The sequence below is a fragment of the Carlito syrichta genome, unplaced genomic scaffold, assembly GCF_000164805.1.
Source record: "Carlito syrichta isolate Samal-C Ts95f unplaced genomic scaffold, Tarsius_syrichta-2.0.1 Scaffold287762, whole genome shotgun sequence".
NCBI classification, from domain to species: domain Eukaryota; kingdom Metazoa; phylum Chordata; class Mammalia; order Primates; family Tarsiidae; genus Carlito; species Carlito syrichta.
Window position 1 is genome coordinate 298,368 of NW_007231858.1, and position 21,815 is coordinate 320,182.

Genomic DNA, 21,815 nt, shown 5'->3' on the forward strand with positions numbered 1-21,815 from the left:
AAAAAAAAAAAAAAATTAGCCAGGCATGGTTTGTACACCTGCATGCAGCCCAGGCTACTCAAGTGGCTGAGGTGGAAGGATCGCCTGAACCCTGGAGGTTGAGGCTGCGGTGAGCCACGAGTGTGCCACTGCACTCCAACCTGGGCATCAGAGGGAGACTCCAACAAAAAAGAGAGAGAGAGAGAGAGAGACAGCTTTAGAAATACTTGGACTTAATGATTAATCTATGGAAAAACACTTTTGTACCTCTTTGCACAAAAGCAAAAACAAAACATTAAGATGCGGGATAAAATTCAGGCAGGTGAACTAACCATCACCTGGTGTCTTTGAGAGAAAATGGAAAGCGTATGGCAGAGCTTTGTTTTGTTGTGATCACAGGAGCATAGATTTGGCTGAGTGTGGAGGCCAACTAGCCGGCCTGGCCTAGCCCTAGGGAGAGGCACGAACAGAAGCGAAGATGGAGCTCGGGGCTGCAAACCTCTCCCCGTGTCATAGCAGGGATGGCCGCTCAAGCTTGGAGGCAAGGAGTCCTGGGGAGCCAGGGCTGGGATGTGGGAAGGTCACTGAAGGTGTGGTGAGCAACTGCCAGATAGCTTGTTGGTATTGATGCTGCCCTGCTCTAAAAACATGCAGAAACACAGACCAATCCAATTGTTAGGATGCTAGAATAAAGAGACCACTTTTTGCACCCTTTTCTGCCAACCTGGCAGAGTATTTCCAAAGCATACAGAATGCATCTGGAAGGGTGTGATGCCTCAGGCCTGTAATCCCAGCATTTTGGGAGGCTAGGGCGGGTGGATCATTTGAGGCCAGGAATTTGAGATAGCATCATAGCAAAAGCCCGTCTTACACACACACACACACACACACACACACACACGGTGTCAGAAAATGTATATACATTTTAAGAAAGAAAAAACTCTATTAAAATTGTAATACTCAATATATTACCAAGAGCAAAAGATGAATGCAAGTACACAAGTTACTTTAGGCTTCTGCAATTACAAGAGGTGCTCAAGTGGTTACCATCAGTGTCCAGATGCTTCTGATTACGGCGAACTACTGCTTGAGCAATGTTAACCAAAATGTCCACTTGCAACTGTGCGTATACCATTTCATCTTCTTTCCAAAGTACCACTAGTGTAGCTGGTTTTCCATGGTACACACATCCTCTAAGGTCCCCCAGAGGTAGAAGTCAAAGAGTGTTAAGTCAATATCACTTCAGAATGGTTTTGCACGCCTTGAACGACAACCATGCTTCCACCACTTTCTTTAACTGCCCTGTCTGTCGCAAGGTGACACTAGCATTCATTTGATTAACACCCTCTTTTGCGCGATCGTCATACTACACGTTGCTGCCGTAATTCAATTCAACTTTGAAAAGTAATACATATGTAACATCTCTTAAAATATGTATATATTTTTTGACAATCCCAGGGTGTGTGTGTGTGTGTGTGTGTGTGTGTGTGTGTGTATTCTTTTTTTTTTTTTGAGTTGGAGTTTCACTCTGTCACCCAGGTTGGAGTGCAGTCGCACGCTATGACCACAGCTGCCTTGACCTGCTGGGTTCAGGTGATCCTTCCACCTCAGCCTTCCAAGTAACTGGAACTATAAGCATGCACCACAACGCCTGGCTATTTTTTCGATTTATTGTAGAGATGAGGTCTCACCAGAGATGAGGTCTCACCAAGTTGCCCAAGCTGGTCTCAAACCTGTGAGCTCAGGGATTACAGACTTGAACCACTGTGCCCAGCCAGTGATACTTTCTTTCTTAAAAAAAAAAAAAAAGAAAAGGCTGGGCATGATGTCTCATGCCTATAGTCCCAGCACTTTGAGAGGCCAAGGTGAGAGAATTGCCTGAGCCTAGAGGTTCGAGACCAGCCTGGGCAACTTGGCAAGACCCCATCTCTACAATAAATCAAACAGATTGACTGGGCACCGTAGCGTGCGCCTGTAGTTCCAGCTACATGGAAGGCTGAGACAAAAGGATTGCCTGAACCCAGTAGGTTGAGGCTGCAGTGGCCGTGAGTGTGCCGCTGCACTCCAGCCTGGGCGACAGGGTGAGACTTCAACTCAAAGAAAAAAAAGAAAGTATCTGTTCTGTGTTGAGTGCTCTGTTCCCTGTTTTGAAGAGACAGACAGGAATCAATCTGGTCCTTGCTCAGAGCCTCTAATCCAGTGGGAAGAAAGGAAGGACCAGAGCAGATAAAGGGATGCTTCTTCCAATACTAGTTCCACATTAGAGCTGAGATGCTACAGGCAGATGACTGCACCTCTCAGCACCCCAGTGTCCTCAGCTCTACATGGGGTATTCCTATCACCTATTTCATAGAGTTATGGGAAGACAAAACGTGTTAAGACATGTAAAATTCATGGAGCAGGGTGTGTGTGATGTAAAAGCCAGGGTACTGTAGCTTCTATTATGATCATGAAGAAACATCTTCCTAGGGGTGTTGGAGAGCGGTGCTACTCAAAGTGCAGTCCGTGGACCGGTGCCAGTTGGAGAACTTCTTGTTGTCTGTCTTCAATGAGTTAAGTACAGAAACAGAGCATGAGACTTAACTTACCTGGTCACAGACAGTTATTAAATGGGTTTACACACTCTGAGTAGCACTGCTATGGAGTGAGGTTGGAGAACACCAGCAGTAGCCAGGACGCCTGGGTTCCAGTCCACTTCTGTCCATTGATATCTGTAAGAACTTGTGCATGCAACTTTACCTTTCTGTGCCTCAGTTTTCTTGGCTGCAGAATGGGGCAGATAAAAGTGACCGCCTCGTAGAGTTGCTGTTATCCTTTCTGCCACATAGTCCAGTATCTCATCAAATCCTGCCAATAACACTGTGAGGGAGGGGGCGACTCCCATTTTATTGATGAGAACACTGAGGCTTGAAGAGATAACTGTATTTGCCCAGGGTTCAATAAATGGAGAAGCCAGATCCAAGTTCAAGGCTGTCTAATACTAATGCCCTTACACTAATGCCCTTAGTGTGACCTTGGGCCGCTTATTTCAGCTTGTCAAGCTTCAGTGCCTCATTTGTAACCCGGAGAGAAGCAACACTCACTGCCACGGACTGTTGTGAGGATTTGGTGAGATACAGTGAGCAAAGAGCTTGGTACCGTGCCTGGTCCATCAGTCTCCCTCCCTCCTCCAGAGTGGTGGCCTGCCTGCCTCTCCCTCCCTCCCTCTTCCTCCCTCCCTCCTTTCTTCCGCAGCCTCGACCTGCGGGGCTCCAGCGATCCTTCCGCCTCAGCCTTCCAAGTAGCTGGAAATACAGGCGCACACTACCACGCCTGGCTAATTTTTTGATTTATTGTAGAGATGAGGTCTCGCCAAGTTGCCCAGGTGGGTCTCGAACCCGCGGGCTCAGGCAATCCACTCACCTCAGCCTCCCAAAGCGCGGGATTACAGGCTGAGCCACTGAGCCCAGCTGGCTTCCTCTCTTAAAGCCTACTTAGACCCATAAAACCAGAGGAGACTGCTAGGGTTTGGTTCGTACCCACCCAAATTCATGTTGAAATGTGATCCCCAATGTGACAGGGCTGGGGAGGGAGGTCCTAGTGGGAGGTGTTTGGATCGTGTGGGGAGGTCCTTCATAGACAGCTTGGCTCTGTTTCTCACAGTAGTGAGTTGCCACTCTGGCAAGACTGGATCATTGCTCAGGGAGTGGATTAGTTTCCACGGGAGTGGATTAGTTTCCACGAGAGTGGGTTGTTACAAAGCCAGGATGTCCCTGGGGTTTTGTTATGATACAGCATAAAAGCCCTCACCAGAAGGCAGGGCCATGACCTCGAACTTCCTAGCCTGCAGAACTGTGAACCAAATAAACCTCTTTTCTTTATAAATTACCCAGCCACAGGTATTATTATAGTATCACAAAACTGACTAAAACAAGGACCTTAATGTAGCTCCAGGCCAATCTTATCATTCAACCCTAAAGGGAATGGTTGAGGAAGGTTAAGAGAGCCACCAGAGGTCACACAGCAGGTTAGTAGCATATTCAGGAAAAGGACACAGATGTCTAACTCCCAGTTCAGTGCTCTTTCTTTGGGTGATATTTGCAAGGATCTCGAGTGAGAAGGAACTACTGAGGGCCTGGTCCTGAGTGAACATCCTGACTCTCTGAATCCTCCCCACAGCCTCATCTTCCTAAAGCCCAACCTGGAGACACTGGACTTCTTCGACCTGCTGTGGATCGTGGGGATCGCAGACTTTGTGCTGAAGTACATCACCATTGCCCTTAAGTGCCTCATCGTGGCCCTGCCCAAGATCATCCTGGCCGTCAAGTCCAAGGTAGGCACTGGTGATGGATACCTGGTAGCCCCAGTCAGGATCACGCAAAGGATTCCGGGAGCCTTCTGGAGGAGGAATGAGTGGGTAAGGACAGTGCTGATGCCAGCATATAAAATAGAGCCTGAGCAAGTGGTTCCTGTCTCCCACCTCTTATAATTCCTTGAAGCTGAGCATGGCTCTTTGTTGTCTTCACCTTCTTGTCACAACTCTACCCTCCAAGTACATTTCCTAAGTTACATTGTTCAAAACTGCCCTTGATGCAAGTTTCGTCTACATTTTACTCAAGAGAGTAAAGCATGTTAGCATACCCTGGGTCTTGCTTCTTCCAGGGAAGGATAGCCCTAATAGGTTTTGACTCCTTGTGACTTCCAGGAACTCAGTTTGTAAATGGAACTGAGGCTCAGAAGGCAAGAGCTGCATGGTCAATTAGTGATGTCTGTCACAGACACAGGAGGGGGACGTGGTAGCCGTGATGCTATGCAATGCACCACGGGGAGAGGCCTACAGGCAGGTGTTGGAATGAAGTAGTCTTGGGGAATAGCCACTAGAATTCAGAGGCATGAGCAGGGCTAGGACAAGACATCACATGTAGCATATAATGATTGCCAGTGGTTCTACAAGATGACCCAAAGGGAACCTGGACCAAAGCAGATGACTGAAGGATCTCCGAAATCTCCTGCTTTTCATCCTGTAAAAACAGTCATCTTTCACGTTTAGAAAGCTCTGGATTTGTCCCAGGCATTGCTTGGCAGAAGAGCAGGTTGCACTTGACCATCTGTCTTGAGTGGCAACCATTAGGCAGCGTAATCTTTGAGCCCATTTTTGTTACTCAACCTCTCACCTTCACTCACTCCCATCCCCCACTGTGTGATTTATCTGGTTGAGCCAAAATCTGAAGTTGTTGATAAAATCACAGGTCTGGTACCCAGAAAAGAAAGCAGTGCCAGGGAGTCCAAAATGGCATAAAGAAAAAAAAAAGAAAGAAAGAGAGAGAAACACGAGACTGTGTGAAGTGGCTCATGCCTGTAATCCCAGCACTCACAGGGGCCGAGGTGAGAGGATTGCCTGAGCCCAGAGGTTTGAGACCAGTCTGAGCAACATTGGAAAGACCTCATCTTTACAATAAATCAAAAAAAAAAAAAAATTAGCCAGGCATGATGGCACATGCCTGTAGTCCCAGTTACTTGAAAGGTTGAGGTGGAAGGTTTGCCTGAGCCCATCAAGTTGAGGCTGCAGTAGCTGTGATTGTGCCACTGTACTCCAGTCTGGCCAACAGAGTGAGACCCTGACTCAAAAAAAAAAAAAAAAAAAGATGTGGAAGAAGAAGAAGGCATGGAAGAAGAAAAGCCAGAGGGGAAACAACAGGCCACAAAAGTCCCAAGATGCCTCCCCTTCCCCCTTCCCAAGACCATGATAACCACGATGTTTACCCACGGAGGTCGTACCATGCACACACTTGTCACTGGGAGCAGTGTGTCTGATGGCTCTGCATGCAGTCCCCTGTGAGCACTTGTCAGAGACAGGATTCGAACTCAGGTCTGCCTAATGCCAAACCCAGGGGTTTCTCCCAGCTTTCTAACCTCTGAGAATCCTGGCCAGGTGATTGTTTTCATAGGCTTTATGTTCTCCTACACTGACTTCATGTTCTAATGCTGGGATCCCTGGGGAAAAGCTTCCAGTTGGTGTTCTTCTCCAGACATCTGCCCAAGCCTCACTCTGTTGTTAGATAGTGACAGGTCTGGCCAGTGAGCTATGCTGTCAGCTTCCTGGGGGCCACATACCCTGACCAGCAATAGGTTGCAGCCATCAGCTGCCTAGTCAAGGTGGGTCAGCTCCTACCAGGGGACACAGGTGCCACCCACCTGCGGGCACAAGACACGTCACTCTCTTGAGCAATAATACTTCTCCCTGCTCCCAGCTAGAGGCAAGTCCTGACCACAGCAGCCCAGGCTGGGGAGGAGCTTGGGCTGAAGCCAGCACTGAGATGTGACAGTGTCCCCCCCCACCTTAGCACCTGCCAGCTGCTGGATCTTGTTGGCTTTCCACAGCCAACCGGGTCAGATGGAGGGGCAGGACCAGCAGAGCCCACTGGGTGTTTGGTGCTAAGTGACACTTGAGAACAGACTGTCAACAATGAATCATGTTTCTGCCTATTCTAGTTAGGACCAGGAATAACAACTGTAACAGCAGGTGCCTTGCGGGGCACTTAACCACGTAGTGGCCACTGTCCTAAGTACTTTACACATATTAACTCATTAAGTCATCACCACAAACCTGTAAACTGGGTCCTATTGTTACTGCTGTCCCCTTTTCACAGATGTAGAAACTAAAGCACAGAGAGGTTCAGTGACTTGCCAACAGCCACACAGCTAGAAGTTGAAGAACCAAGTCAGTGCCCCCAAGTCTGAGCTTTTAGTCTCCTTGCTGTGGTCAGAACAGAGGCACTGTCCAGTTACCGTAAGGAGAGAGGCATTGTGCAGCTTCACTTCTGTAGGTAGACTGGGGCTGAGAAGGCAAAGCTAGAGGAGCCAAGGTGCCCTAGGGACCTCCCTGGCCACAGCCACAGCTCACGGTCTGTCATCAGCAGCATCCAGCCTCTACTGCCTTGGGTCCTCTTAGAATTGTTGAGTTCCTAGGAGAAGGTCTCACTCTGTCGCCCAGACTGGAGTGCAGTGGCCACTCCCAGGCACCGCAGCCTCGACCTGCTGGGCTTCAGTGATCCTTCCGCCTTTTCATAGGTCAGCCACTGGCCAATGAATGGGCAGCACATAGTCATGTACCCACCCCTTACCCAATTAGCTATCGTCAAGGGGAGGCAGTGTCCGCAGGTATGAAAAAAACGTGGCCGCCCCAGGAAGGCCCTTAGAGCTCAGAGCCGGGCTGAGGCAGGCAAGGCAATGAAGCACAGGAGGCTGATTTCCAGGAATGAGCTTGGGATCTCTCCAAAGCCAGGCATCTTCCTACTGTTCTGGATCTCAGAGCACAGCATCTTCCTGCCACCCAGTATGTGCATGGCAACAACCTGGGAGTGACCTTTGGCTTTTCCTCTTTTTTTTTTTGAGTTGGAGTCTCATTCTGTCGCCCAGACTGGAGTTCAGTGGCCACTCCCAGCCACTGCAGCCTCGACCTGCTGGGCTCCGGCGATCCTTCCGCCTCAGCCTTCCAAGTAGCCGGAATTACAGGCATGTGCTACCACGCCCAGCTGATTTTTTGATTTATTGTAGATATGAGGTCTCGCTGCCCAGGCGGGTCTCGAACCCACGGGCTCAGGCAATCCACTCACCTCAGCCTCCCAAAGGCGTGGGATTACAGGCTAAGCCACCAAGCCTGGCTGGCTTTTCCTCTTCTTTGCTTCCTCCAGTCAGTGACCAGATTCTGTTCACTTTGCCTCCTAAGTGACTCTGGAATCCATGCTCCATCCATATCACCACGGCCACCAACCCAGTGCTCGCCACCGTGAGACCACTGTGGGCTTCCTGTGTCTGCCCACTTCAGCCCCTCTATTTCATTCTCTTCCCTGCAAGTGGAGTAGAATTCTAAAAGAAAATGAATCTGCTTGTCCTCTCCTGCCATTTCCCCTTGCCTCCACCCTCCCGGCACTGCCTATCATGCTCAGGACAAAGACCAAACCCGGCAGCCCCTGGCTACAGGGCTTGCCAGGTCCATCCTGCCCGCGCCAGCATTGTCCCCTGCCATTTCCTTCTCCCACTCTGTGCTTCCAGGTACCATTTTCCCTCCAGAATCGGTCCCTTACTCCTGCCCTTCAGATCTGCTGAGATGTCTCCCTCCCCAGTGTAATCCGTGAGGCTTTGGCTCGAAAGTCACTTCTTTTTTTTGAGTTGGAGTCTCACTCTGTCACCCAGACTGGAGTGCAGTGGCCGCTCCCGGCCACTGCAGCCTCGACCTGCTGGGCTCCGGCGATCCTTCCGCCTCAGCCTTCCGAGTAGCTGGAACTATAGGCGTGCACTACCACGCCCGGCTAATTTTTTGATTTATTGTAGAGATGAGGTCTCGCCAAGTTGCCCAGGCGGGTCTTGAACCCGTGGGCTCAAGCAATCCACTCACCTCAACCTCCCAAAGTGCAGGATTACAGGCTGAGCCACCGAGCCCGGCTTGAAAGTCACTTCTAGATGCCCTGACCAAGTCCTATTCCTTCATGGCTTTTGTGACACTTTTGCATTACCAGTCATGTGACATTCGCTTCTGCCTCCACACTGACCTGAAAGTCTGTTTGGTCCACCAGTGTATCTGGGGATCTAGCCCAGCATAGGACGCTGAGCAAAGCTCTCTACATGGGTAAGTGATATGGCAGAGAAATTAGAGTTAGACTGTCCCTGCCCATGCTTTCTGGTTTATTGTCTGCAGATGAAACTAAGACAGGAAATCTTTTTGATGCCCGTTGAGGACAGGAGACTCGAATTCAGGCCCATGAGGAAACTAGCTCAGGAATAATAATAGCTATAACGGAGGACTAGCATGATGGCTCACACCAGTAATCCCAGTACTTTGGGAGGCCAAGGCAGGAAGATTGCTTGAACCCAGGAGTTCAAGACCAGCTTGGGCAACATAGCAAGACCTCATCTCTACAAAAAATAAAAAAATTAGCCAGGCATGGTGGCGTGTGTCTGTATTCCCAGCTATTCAGGAAGCTGAGCTGAAAGAATTCCTTGAGCTCAGGAGATTAAGGCTGTGATGAGCTGTGATCATGCCACTGCACTTCAACCTGGGCAACAGAGTGTGCAAATATAATAATAATAATAGCTATACCAGTACTCCAAAAATAATAATAATCGCTATACCAATAACAGCTCACAATATTGACCACCAACTATATATCCCAGCTGAGGTACTAAGGTTGCTTTATATATGAACTACCTCACTTAGCCTCTCAGTATTTCTGTGAGGTAGGTACTCTTACTCTCACTGGTGGATGAGGAGATCAGACACTTCTTTTTTGAGTTGGGGTCTCACTCTGTCTCCCAGGCTGGAGTACAATGGCACAGTCGCGGTTCCCTACAGCCTCAACCTCCTGAACTCAGGTGATCCTTCCACCTCAGCCTCCCGAGTAGCTGGGACTACAGGTGTGTGCCACCACTCCTGGCTAATTTTTTGATTTAGAGATCAGGCATTTCTTACAGTCACACAACTGTTGCATGATAGGGTTGGGATGGCAGCCTAGGTCTTTACACTTCAGGGCTCAAGCACTACCTCAAATGAATGTCTTGGGGGATAAGATAAGGCAGTCATTTAGTAGTGACTCCTCACATAGTGCGTTCTGGGTTCTGTCTGGATTTTTTTCCCATGTCCTGACTTTTCTAAGACACTCTACGCCCCTGTGAGGTGGAATTTATTTTCACTTCTTTCTGGATGAAAAACTGAGTATTAGTTCCTTGTGGCTGCTGTAACAAGTGAGCACAAACTTAGTGACTGGAACAAAAGAAATGTATTCTCTCCCAATTCTGGAAGTTTGAAATCCAAAATTGATATCACTGGGCCAAAGTGAAGTCTTCCGAGGGCTCTGAGAGTATCCGTTCCTTGCCTCTTCCAACTCCTTGTGGCTGCTGGTATCCTTGGCTTGGGGCTGCCTCACTTCATGCTCTCTTGTGTGGTCATGTGGCTTCCCCCCTCTGTAAATGACAGCTCCATCTGCCTCTCTCTTATAAAGGTACATGTGACTGCATTTCAGCCTTCCCAGATAATCCAGTGTCTCCATCCCCTGCCAAGATCCTTAATTAGATCTGCAAAGACCCTTTTTCTAAATAAGGTCACATCCACAGGCTCCAGGTAGCTTTGAGTGGCCACTGTTTCCTTTACTACACTGAGACTGAAAGAAGGGTTAGAATAATTTGGCCAAAATACACTCAGCTGGTCAGTTATAGAATCAGAATAAAAATCCTGGTCTACCAACTCCCAAGGCCACGGCAACTCCTGAGGACCAAGGCATCATCTCCAGATGGACCAGATGCTGGAGGGCCTGGGCCATTCCTAACCTGCCACTGTCCAGTAAGGGGCCTTGAGCAGTTCACTTACTGTCCCTGAGCATGCTTTCTTCTGCAAGAAATTGAGATGCTAACAATATCCTTCTTGAGATGATGCAAAGATAAAAAGATTCCATGTGCCGGATGTGGTGAGGAGGCTGGGCAGGAGGCTGATGCAGGAGGATCACTTGAGGCCAGGAGTCTGAGGCTGCAGTGAGCTATGGTCACGCCACTGCACTCCAGCCTAGGTGACAGAGCAAGACCCTGTCTCTAAGAAACAAACAAACAAACAAAAAGACAGCGTGTGTGGATGAAATGAAGGGTGAGGAGGAGGCTTGGAGAGGAGACAGGTGAGGGTTTTCGACCCTTTACCCCGTGTCCATCCCACTCTTCCCCTCTCTTCTTTTTCTCTCTCCCCCCCCCTTTCTCTCCCCCGCCTCGTTCTCTGTGCTGCAGCCTGACCCTGCTTTTATGACTTCTTTACCCTCAGCAATCTTGCCCCATTCTGAGCATCCCTGTGTGGCAGTGTTCTTCTTAGCTCACTTTCCAGATGAGAAAACCAAAGCATGGAGTCATTGAGCAACAAGGCCATCAACTTCCAGAGTGACTGTGTGCTGCCCTATCTCCCATCTGCACCTGTTCCTCCCTTTGCCTCAAAGACTTTCCCACTTCTGTCGTGTCTTGCTAGTCTTTCTGCAGGTCACTGTCTCTTAGATGCCTTCCCTGCCGCATCAGGCTAGGGGTGTTACTTCCACTGAGGACCCCCCCACAGCACCCAAGACCTCCTGTTCTAGCACCCACCACCCAGACTGTAATTGCTTGTTTAATTGTCTGCCTTCTCTGCTTCATTGTAACCTCTTTGACAGTAGGAAATAATGCATTTAACTTGTTTGTTGATGGATCACCGGCATCTGCTATGCATGCAGAAGCATTCGTTGTGTGTGTGTGTGCATGTGTGTGTGTGTGTGTGTGTGTGTGTGTGTTTTTGAGTGGGTGGATAGATGGGTGGATGGATATATAGGTAGACCGACAGAAGAATTGGATATCTGGATAGGAAGATGGGTGGATGGATAGGTTGATGGGAAGATGGGTGATAGGTGTACTGATGGGTAGGTGGGTGGATGGCTGCATGTATGGATGGAGTGATGGTAGAGGGATGGGTGGATGGATGGATGGATGGTAGGGGGAAGGGTGGATGGGTAGATAGGGACAGGGTGAATGGATGGATGGATAGTCTAGCCAGTTTTACTAACTCTCACCACCTCCTCCTGTGGCAACAGTGCGAACTTGGATTCCATTCTCAGCTCAGCTCTACCCTCTTGTATTTGGTATAATAGGTGTCCAGACACCTCTGTCATGAAGACACAGAAATCCATAAGCAAAGTAGTACTCACTTCTCTGCTAGAAAAAACCACGTAGGGCTCCTCAAAGAAATTTGGCAGCCAAACTAATAATAAACATGACTAACTATTGCTGAGCAATTATTATGATACAGTGTGTTAAGTAGTACCATTTGTTCAGGAAATATTTTTTAAATGTCAACTATGTGCCAGGCTCTTTTTCTCAACCCCAGGAATACATCAGTGAAAAAAGCCTGTACAAAAATCCCTGTACCCATGGAGTTGCTAGCCTCTGAAGACATTGTCTCACTTCACCTTATCAGTCCTGGGAGGGTAGGTGTTGTTGATGTCTCTTTTCAAAGAGAGGAGACTGAGTTAAATAACTTGCCAAAGAGTGCAAACCTCGCAGTATCAACACTAATAGCAGTTGGGACAGCCAGTGAGCATAAGCCCTTCTCATGGGCAGGCGCAGAACTGTCCATTTCTTCTGATATCAGGATCACAGGGCAAGTTCCGTTGTCTTGGGTTTTTTGTTTTTTTATTGAGATAAAATTCATATAGCATAAAGTTAACCGTTAATCACTTTCAAGTATACCATTCAGTGACATTTAGTACATTCACAATGTTGTGCAATCACTTGGCCTCTCTGTCCAGTGCCAAGACATGTTCGTGACACCCAAAAGAAACCTTGTACCCACTGGGCAGTCACTCCTCATTCTCCCTCCCCAGGCCCCTGGCAGTCACTCATCTGCCTGCTGTCTCTATGCATCTGCTTATTCTGGGTGTTTCATATACATGGGATCATATAACTTGTGACCATTTGTGTCTGGCTTCTTGCACTTAACATATTTTCAGGTTTCATCCATGTTCATCTATCAGCACTGCATTCCTTTTTATGGCTGGATAATATTCCATTGTGTGGACAGACCACAGTCTGTTTATTCATTCCTTTGTGGGTGAACATTTGAGCTGTTTCCTGTTTAGGGCTATTTTGAGTAGTGTTGATATGCATATTCATGTATGAGTATCTATTTGAACACAGTTTTATGGGGTAAATGCCGAGGTTTGGAACTGCTGGGTTATATGGTGATTCTGTGTTTAACTTCTTGAGGAACTGCCGAACTGCTGTCCACAGTGGCTGTACCACTTTCTATTCCCAGCAAAAGAAAATGAAAGCAGTGAGAGGTTAAGGAAGTCGCCCAAGGCCACACAGCTCGAAAGTGGCTAGCAGGGATTTGAGCTCAGCCTGTCCAATCCCAGAACCCCTGCTCTGAGTTGTCTCTACTCCCTCCCATGTGAGTCCCTGAATTTGTTTGGGAGATTCCTGAGCGTTAATTTAGGAGACAAGTCCCCATAAACCATCTAGATAAAATCCCCCCAAGTCCAGGCTGGAGCTACCCCCCCTTCCATCTCCTTGAAACAGGCATCGCTGGGGGCAAGGGGGCGGGATGGGCCCCAGCACCCCTTCCCTGTGCCACCGAGTTGTGGGCGACAGTTATTAATGCCTCCCTGGCAACTGTCCAGCTCCCTTTTTTGATTATTATTATTTTATTCAGCGAGATTAATGTGCCAGGTCAGAGCATAATCCAGCCTGTAGAAAGTGATGTGAATAGTCTCCTAAGATAAATTGCAGGCTTGGAAAAGGTTCACAGCCTTTCCTTGCCTGTCTGAGTGCTCTCCCCAATCCTCATCAATCCTTGTCCAGGGAAAAGAAAAGGACGGGTCTTCATCTGCAGCTGGGGTAGAGCTGGGGGTAGACACATCTGTCAGAGACCCCTAATGGCTCACAGCACAGATGCTCTGCCCTGGGCCTCTACGCCATCCACCGAGAAGGTGGGTTGGTTTTTAATATTATAATTATTATATTGGAAGGGCTTTGGATATGTGGGTCTGCTTGATGGCCCTGACGTGCGAGGCTGGGTGAGCCATCTTGTCGGGGGACTTTGAGAATCTCTTTATTTTATGCATTTTCTTAATTATCCCTCTGCCGACGCCATTTCCCATGTGCCTCCCAATACAGGAGGGCCTTCTGGGAGAGCCATGCTCGTTGGCTGGCCAAGATGGGTTCAAGATGGCGACCACTGATCTTCAACTTCAACCCAAGCCATTGCGCAGGCTGGGTGTCTGAGCTGCCATTTGTCATTCTAAATCCAGATGACTTTGATAAAACTCATCCGTCTTGGGCTTGCCTAGTCTGGCTCCTACTCTAGCTGTCTGACCTCACCACCCGCAACTCTCTCCCTTGCTCACTCAGGACCAGTGTGCTGGTGACTTCATGGTGCCCCTGAAGCACCCATCACCTTCCATCTCAGGCCCTTTGTAATTGCTGTTCCCTTTACCCAGAGCTGTTTCCCCCTGATGTTCTCGTGGCTGTCTCCTTCCCATCATTTAGATCTTGATTCCAGTGTCACCTCCTCTGAGAAGTCCTTGCTGAAAATAATTTTCTCCAAACTGCATGGTTACACCATCATTGTATATCCTTCCTAGTGTACACCAGTATCTGAAATAATCAGATTGTTTTGTCTTTGTTTTCTATCTTCCCCTCACATTGCCCCATTAGAATGTGAACTCAGGTGAACCATGACTTCTAGGTCTGCCTTGACTCACGGGTAGCACACCACAGGTATCCTGGGCAGAGCAAAGAACTCACATTAATGGTCTGTTAGGGAGTTTAAAGCCAGACGTGTTTCTTCCCCGTGTAGAATCTCCTCAGCTACTGCCCCATCTTGCCAATTCCTCGATGTTATTCAAGGCCTATTTGCTTACAGGTGCTAAATCCTGAGAATATAAAAATGAGTAAAATACTGTTCTAAATTTCATCGACTCACTTGATTTTCTTCAAATGAAACTTGTTTTTATATTAACCTAATTCAAACCTAGTTAAGAAATCAAATCCCCTGTCTCAGAAACATACATAGAAACATATGATGTACCCTAACTCCTACTTATTCATGGTAGTAGTAATTAAATGCTTGCCATGGCCAGGCGTGGTGGCTCACACCTGTAATCCTAGCACTACGGGAGGCCAAAGTGAGAGGATTACTTGAGTCCAGAAGTTTGAGACCAGGAGTTTGAGACCAGCCTGGGCAACATAGCAAGACCTTGTCTCTACACAAATAATAATAATAAAAAATTGGCCAGGCATGGTATCGCATGCCCGTAATTCTAGCTACTCAGGAGACTGAGGCAGAAGGATCACCTGAGCCCAGAAGGTCGAGGCTGTGGTGAGCCATGACTGTGACACTGCCTCCAGCTGAGTGAGATCTAGACTGAAAAAAAAACTTTGCCTTTTCCACATTGCCTCTGCCTTCTATGAAGTGAATTCCTCTTGGCCCCAGATTCTAGGACTGTGCTGTCCAATATGGTAGCTACAAGCCACATATGGCTCTCGCAATTTAAATTAATTACATTTAAAATTCAGTTCCTTTGTTGTACCAAGCATGTTTCAAGTACTCAAGTGGCTCATAGCTACTGTGTTGGACAGCACAGATATGGAACACTTCCATCAATGCAGAAAGTGCCATTGGACAACACTGTTCGAGAACATTCTTAGGACAGAGTTTAATTCAGCCTTCCCAAAGTATGGGTAACACGACAGAGAAACATAAAAACTGGCCCTTCTCTAAGAACTCTCTGGCAAGTCACTTGTATGGAAGGCAACACTGTAAAAGAGAAGGAGCACAGGGTCTTGAGTCAGGGAAACTGGGTTCAGATCTTAGCTTCCTTCCTTAACACTGGGGTGACCTTGACTTTTGAGCCCTCAATTTCCTCATTGCTCAAATGTCGGTCATTTTTGTACTCTTAAGATTATCATAGGTGCGAGGCCAGGTATCTACTTGCTGGTTGGTTACTAGCATTAGTTGTATTAGAAACAAGGAAAAGCTTACTTGAACTGATTTCTCTAAATACCGCGACATTTTTTTTTTGAGTTGGAGTCTCACTCTATCACCCAGGCTGGAGTACAGTGGCATGCTCACAGCCACCGCAGCCTCAACCTGCTGGGCTCAGGTGATCCTTCCTCTTCAGCTTTCTAAGAAGCTGGAACTACAGGTGCGCGCTACTATGCCCGATTTTATTTTAGAGACAAGTCTCACCAAGTTGCCCAGGCTGGTTCTGAACCCATGAGCTTAGGCAATCCTCTCGCCTCAGCCTCCCAAAGTATTGGGATTACAGACTTGAGCCATCCTACGCAGCCAATACTGCAACATTTGACCAGCTCACGGTTGTTTCTGTATAGGGAGGAGGAATCCTTCCCTTCTAAATCATCTTAACCAAGTTCCAGATCAGCCAGTGTAGTCAAAACCCTGGACAAGAGGATCCCCCAGTGCAAGATTCCATGAACTCTCAACCCTGTTGGTTTTTCTCTAAGTACAGGGGAGGGGGGGTGAAGGCACATAAAAGTAGGAAAGGTTGATTTTTCTGACGTGAAAGCCGAGAGGATTCGGGGCTTTTGTGCCATTAAAATCCCCACATTTTCTGGGCCCTGAACCTAGCTCTTTTGCTCTCAGAGTGGTTTCCCATTGATTGAGGCATCTTTCCTCCTGGAGGTCAAGCACTCCCATCTCTTCCCTCCCCCTCTCCTGAGCAGACATCTGTCTATGCCAGGATGGTCTGAGTACCCGAGGCCTAAGTTGTGGGACTAGTGGCTGCACACCATCCTATGTGTAAAGATGCAGTGCCCTGTGCCTCGTAGAATGAGAAGAGGCAGCTATGCTTGTCCCAACTGCCCACACAGAGGGGATAGAAGGGGCCTAAGCAGTGATTCTCAACTCAGGGGACATTCGGCAATCTCTGGAGTCATTTTTGGTTGTCATACTGTTTGGTATTTAGTGAACAGAGGCCAGAGATGCCGCTAAGGCCCCTACAACACACAGGACAGCTTCTGCAACCGAGATTTCTCCAGCCTCAAATGTTTTTAGTAGTGCCAAAGTTGAGAAATTCTGGGTTAAATGTTTGCTTTATGGCCCTGGGTCAGCTATCTTATGGTAATGGGCTAAGTCGTGTACCCCAGAATGTTATGCTGAAGTCCCAACCCCTCAGAATGTGGATATATTTGGAAATGGAGTCTTTGAAGAGTCAATCAAATTAAAACAAGGTCACTAGTGTGGGCCCTCACCCAGTAGTTCTTTTAAGAAGAGATGAGGACACACACAGGCACAGAGGGAAGATGATGTAAAAATGCAGGAAGAAGATGGTCACCTCCAAGCTAAAGAGAGAGACCTCAGAAGGAACCGACCCTCTGACACCTTGATCTCAGCCCTCCCACCTCCTGAACAGTGAGGAAATCAATTCCTGTGGTATAAGCCCCTAGTCTGTGGTACTCTGTTCTGGAAACCCCAGAAGACAAATATACAAGTGCACCAGCTTATCTGCAGTCCTTCCCTCTTTTGAGAGTGTTTCTGCATCCATTCAGATATTTTCCACCCTTTTGCCACCATCAAATTATCGAGGGTACTTTAATTTTTTTCTAGATATTACATTCATAGAGTTCAAAGGTCAAGACTTCAAAAACAGTACCTGGTGAAAAGTCTCCTTTCTTTTCCTGCTTTCAGACATCTACTTCCCCTCCTAGAAGATAAAATATTATCCCTGCACCTTTTCATAGCAATGGTATACGTATAGAAGCAAATACATGCATATAGAATATTACCCCTGTACCTTTTCATAGCAATTGTATACATATGGAAGCAAATGCATGCATATAGAATATTATTCCTGAACCTTTTCATAGTGATTGTATACATATAGAAACAAATACACACATATGTTCATCCTATTCACCTTTAGACATTCAAAAGTTGTATTCTATACACAGCTCCCACCTTGCTTTTATGACTTCCCATCTATCTTTGAGCTTGTTCTAGATATATACATAGAGAAAGCATAGCATAATGGTTAAAAATGTGGACCCTGGAGCCCGACTCTGTGTTCAGACTGACTTTAGCATTGTCCTGAAATACCTTTAGCAACATATTTCACCTCTTATTTCCTTATCTGTAAAATGGGAGAATAATAGCACCTCCCTGTATTTGTTTTCATTTCCTGCCTAACAAGTGACCAGTAACTTGGTGGCTTAAAAAACACTTATTTATTAGCTCAGAGTTCTGTAGATTAGCAGTCCAGCTGGGCTTGATTGTGTTCTCTATGAAGGATCTTACAAGGCCAAAATCAAGGTCAGCCAAGGTGGGCTCTTACCTGGGGACTCTAGAGACAAATCCACTTTCAGCCTTCCTCAGGATGTTGGCAGAATTCTGTCTGTGTGTTTGTAGGACTAAGGTCCCCGTTTCCTTGCTGGCTGCTAGCTAAAGGTCGTTCTCAGCTCCTAGAAGTCACTTTCTGGTCCTTGTACATGGTCCCCACCATTTTCAAGCCAGAAATGGCATGCCAATCCTTCTTGTGCTTGACATCTCTTTGATTTCCCCTTCTGGCCCCTGCCAGAGAAAACCTTCTGTTTTTAAAGGGCTCAGGTAATTAGATTAGACCTACTGGGACAGTCTCCCTTCCTATGAACTCAAAGCCTACTGATTAGTAACCTTAATGACATCTCTGAAATCCCTTTTGTCCTATGCTCTGTAATATCGTCTAGATGTGATATCTCATCATCTTCATGGTCTTGGACATTAAGGTGGGACATTTTTGGGTAGCCTACCACACTACCCTAGAGAATTGCTGTGGGAATGCAGTTGCGTGTTTTATAGATGCAATATATAAAAGTTAGCTGTTTTGGTTTTTTTAAACAGATGGGTGTACATATTGTGGAAGCTATTTGGATTTATTAAGGATTTTTAAAGAGATTCCTCTAAGGACACTTGGGACAGTTTTGAACTGCATCGCCCTCTTTGACCCATGGACTGTGGTTCTCCAGGACTCATCTTAGATGTTATTTCCACTGGCCTCCCAGGATGATGTTAGTTCTTCTTGCTTACTCCCTTGCAAGCTTATCTCTCCAAGCACTGGGCACACTACCCTGTAATTACCTGGGTCACCGTCTCCTCCACTGAACCATAAGTTCTGAGAGGCAGGACATGTGTCTCACTTACTGATGTAACCCACCTCTTAAAAATATTCTTACAGGCCGAGCTCAGTGGCTCAGCCTGTAATCCCGCACTTTGGGAGGCTGAGGTGAGTGGATTGCCTGAGCCCACAGGTTCGAGACCCACCTGGGCAACTTGGCGAGACCTCCTCTCTACAATAAATCAAAAAATTAGCCGGGTGCCTAGAGCGGCCACTGCACTTCAATCTGGGTGACAGAGTGAGACTCCAACTCAAAAAATATATATATCCTTATAGTGATCCTATGTGGAGGATGGCTAAGTTTGCCTAAACCCATTTGACAGACAAAACCTCAGGGAGGCTAGCCAGTTTGCAAAGGGTCAGTGGGCTGTGGGTAACAAAGTAGGACTCAATCCCAGTTGATGGGGAGGTGATAAGAATATCAGCTAATACGTCTTGGGTTCTCTTTTTGTTTGTGTATTTGTCCACTGTGCAAAGTGCTTTATTTGCCTGATTTCATTTGGTCTTCTCAACACTCCGAGAAGGTAGGTGCTGTTATTGTTCCCATTCCACAGATGAGGAAACCGAGGGCCAGCAAGGGAAAGTTGCCCAGTGGGTGAGTAGCAAATCCTGCCTTTTGGGTGGTGCTTCATGCTTTTTTCTTTTTTGTTCCAAATTTTCAGTAGTTCCCTGAATACATCTGATTTTTTGTTTTGAGTTATTTTGGAATTTTAAAAATTTATTTATTTTAGAGTTGTGAGGTATGTGTGAGGATTTGCTACATTAGTCAATGCACGCAGGAGAGGTTTGGGATTCTTTTTTTTTTAAATTGGAGTCTCACTCTGTCGCCCAGACTGGAGTGCAGTGGCCGCTCCCGGCCACCGCAGCCTCGACCTGCTGGGCTCCAGTGATCCTTCCACCTCAGCCTTCCAAGTAGCTGGAACTACAGGCACACGCTACTGTGCCTGGCTAATTTTTGATTTATTGTAGAGATGAGATCTCGCCAAGTTGCCTGTTTGGGTCACGAACCCCTGGGCTCAGGCAATCCACTCGCCTCTGCCTCCCAAAGTGCTGGGATTACAGGTTGAGCCACTGAGCCCGGCCAGTTTTGGGCTTCTAGCGAGACCTCTCTCCCCCAGTAGCGGACATGGGACCCAATGGGTGATTGTGTGACCCTCATACCTCCTCCCTCCTTTAGCAGTGCCCAGCGTTTTTGTTCCCACCTTTGTAGGGCCCAATGATAAGGCCCACTCATGAGTGAGAACATGCAGTATTTGATTTATTGTTTCTGTGATATTTTTGAATATTTCAAGTGTACAGAAAATAACACATAGGCCAAGCACAGTGGCTCACACCTGTAATCCTAGCACTTTGGGAGGCTGAGACAGGAGGATTGCTTAAGCCCAGGAGTTCAAGACCAGCCTAGGCTATATAGCGAGACCTCATCTCTACCAAAAAAAAAAATTGGCTGAGTATGGGGGCACACCTGTAGTCCCAGCTATTTGGGAGGCTGAGGTGAAAGGATCGTCTGAACTCAGGACCTGGAGGCTGTCGTGAGCCGTGGTCATGCCACTGCACTCCAGCCTGGACGACAGAATGAGACCCCAACTCAAAAAAATTTTTTTTTTTTAATAAAGAAAATAACACATAACAGAGATGTCTGTACTTACCATTCAGATTTAAAAGATTTAACCTTTCCATATCTGCTTCAGATCTTCTTCCTCTTCCCTTTTAAAGGAATAAAAGCCCACCCAACTGCCCCCAATTGCATCCTCTGTATTAATGAGTTGTTTCCACCCTGTATGAATCAGGATATATCAGGTGCTGTGGCCAACAACACCAAAGACTCAACGGCATAGCCCAATGTGCTATTTCCAACTCATCATAGTTCAGTGCAGGTCAGCTGAGGTGCTCTACTCCATGAGATCATTTAGGGATCCAGACTTATTCCATGAAATGAATTCATCATCCCTCAGGATATTCCCCTAAATAGTGTTTCTCAACTTTATATGTATTAATACATAAAAATCATCTAGAGAGCTTATTCAAACACTCATTCCTGGGCCTAACCCCTGGAGATTCTGATTCACTAGATCCAGAGAAGAGCCTGAGATTCTGATTTCTTTCTTTTTTTCTTTTTTTTTCAAATGATCCAGAGATCTTTTATTTTTGACACCTATTAGGCCATGAATTCATAGGGAATAGGTTCCAGAAGTTCGGGCTCCTTTCTGTTGGTTCTCACAAAGTATGCTTCTCTGGGTGGAGCAGGCTGGCGCTTCAGCTGAACCCACGTGCCTTTCTCCTTGGCTTCCTTCTTTTTCTGGTCATTTTCCTTCACGCGTTTCAGGAAGCTATCTCGACTCTTCGAGTGCTTAATATGCTCAATACGCACATTAATTCTCTTGGCAAGAATCTTGCCCTTGACTTGTTTGTTAACAATGCCAACAGCATGCTGGGTGACATTGTAGACTCTTCCTATCTTGCCATGGTAACATTTGTGGGGCATTCCTTTCGGAACAGTACCCATTCCCTTGATGTCTACAATATCATCTTTTTTGTAGATTCGCATGTATGTGGCCAAAGGAACAGCTCCATGTTTTCTGAACGGCCTGGAGAACATGTACCATGTGCCCCTTCTCTTTCCCTTTGTGTTGGTCATTTTGGTGAATTACTGGAATATGGCAGTTCCGGCTGAAAGGAAGGAGAGATTCTGATTTCTTACAAACTCCCAGGTGATGCTGATATAGGTGGTCTACTGACCACACTTTGAAAATGCCCAAACGCACCCACACATGCCTCATTCTGGAGAGGTAGACCTGGTCCCCATGCTCATAACCAATACCTTGACCCCTCTGTCTAAAAAGAATTATACCAAAGATAGCCAACACATGACAAAATGAGTTTCAGGTCAGGGAGACAAGAGTGGAAACTTACTTTTTTTTGTACAGATGGAGTCTCGCTATGTTGCCTAGTCTGGTCTCAAACTTCTGGCCTCAAGCAATCCTTCCACCTCATCCTCGCAAAGAGATGGGATTACAGGCGTGAGCTACTGTTCCTGGCCAAGAAATTGTCTTTTTTAGACATTCTGGATTTAAACGTGGATGCTGATCCTGGCTCCATCACTTCCTCCTTGGCTCACTGCTCAGTAGGTCACTTCTCCATGTTTAATTTTTTTTCTCCTAACAGAGACAATAGTGAGCAGTTTTGTCTTCT

At 47.0% G+C, this 21,815-nt stretch overlaps 1 protein-coding gene and 1 pseudogene across 2 annotated transcripts in view; one reads left to right on the forward strand and one right to left on the reverse strand.

The window, feature by feature from the left end:
- RNFT2 (ring finger protein, transmembrane 2) overlaps positions 1–21,815 on the forward strand; it is a gene marked incomplete at its 5' end in the record, with an annotated part of 87,510 nt that overhangs the window by 25,549 nt on the left and 40,146 nt on the right. The window contains one exon of the mRNA XM_008052991.2: positions 4,138–4,291. Coding sequence (XP_008051182.2) covers positions 4,138–4,291 — 154 coding nt within the window. The remainder of the gene's footprint in view (positions 1–4,137; positions 4,292–21,815) is intronic.
- LOC103255018 lies at positions 20,760–21,264 on the reverse strand (annotated as a pseudogene). Its single transcript, XR_002481654.1, has one exon. The product of XR_002481654.1 is annotated as a 60S ribosomal protein L21 pseudogene (transcript).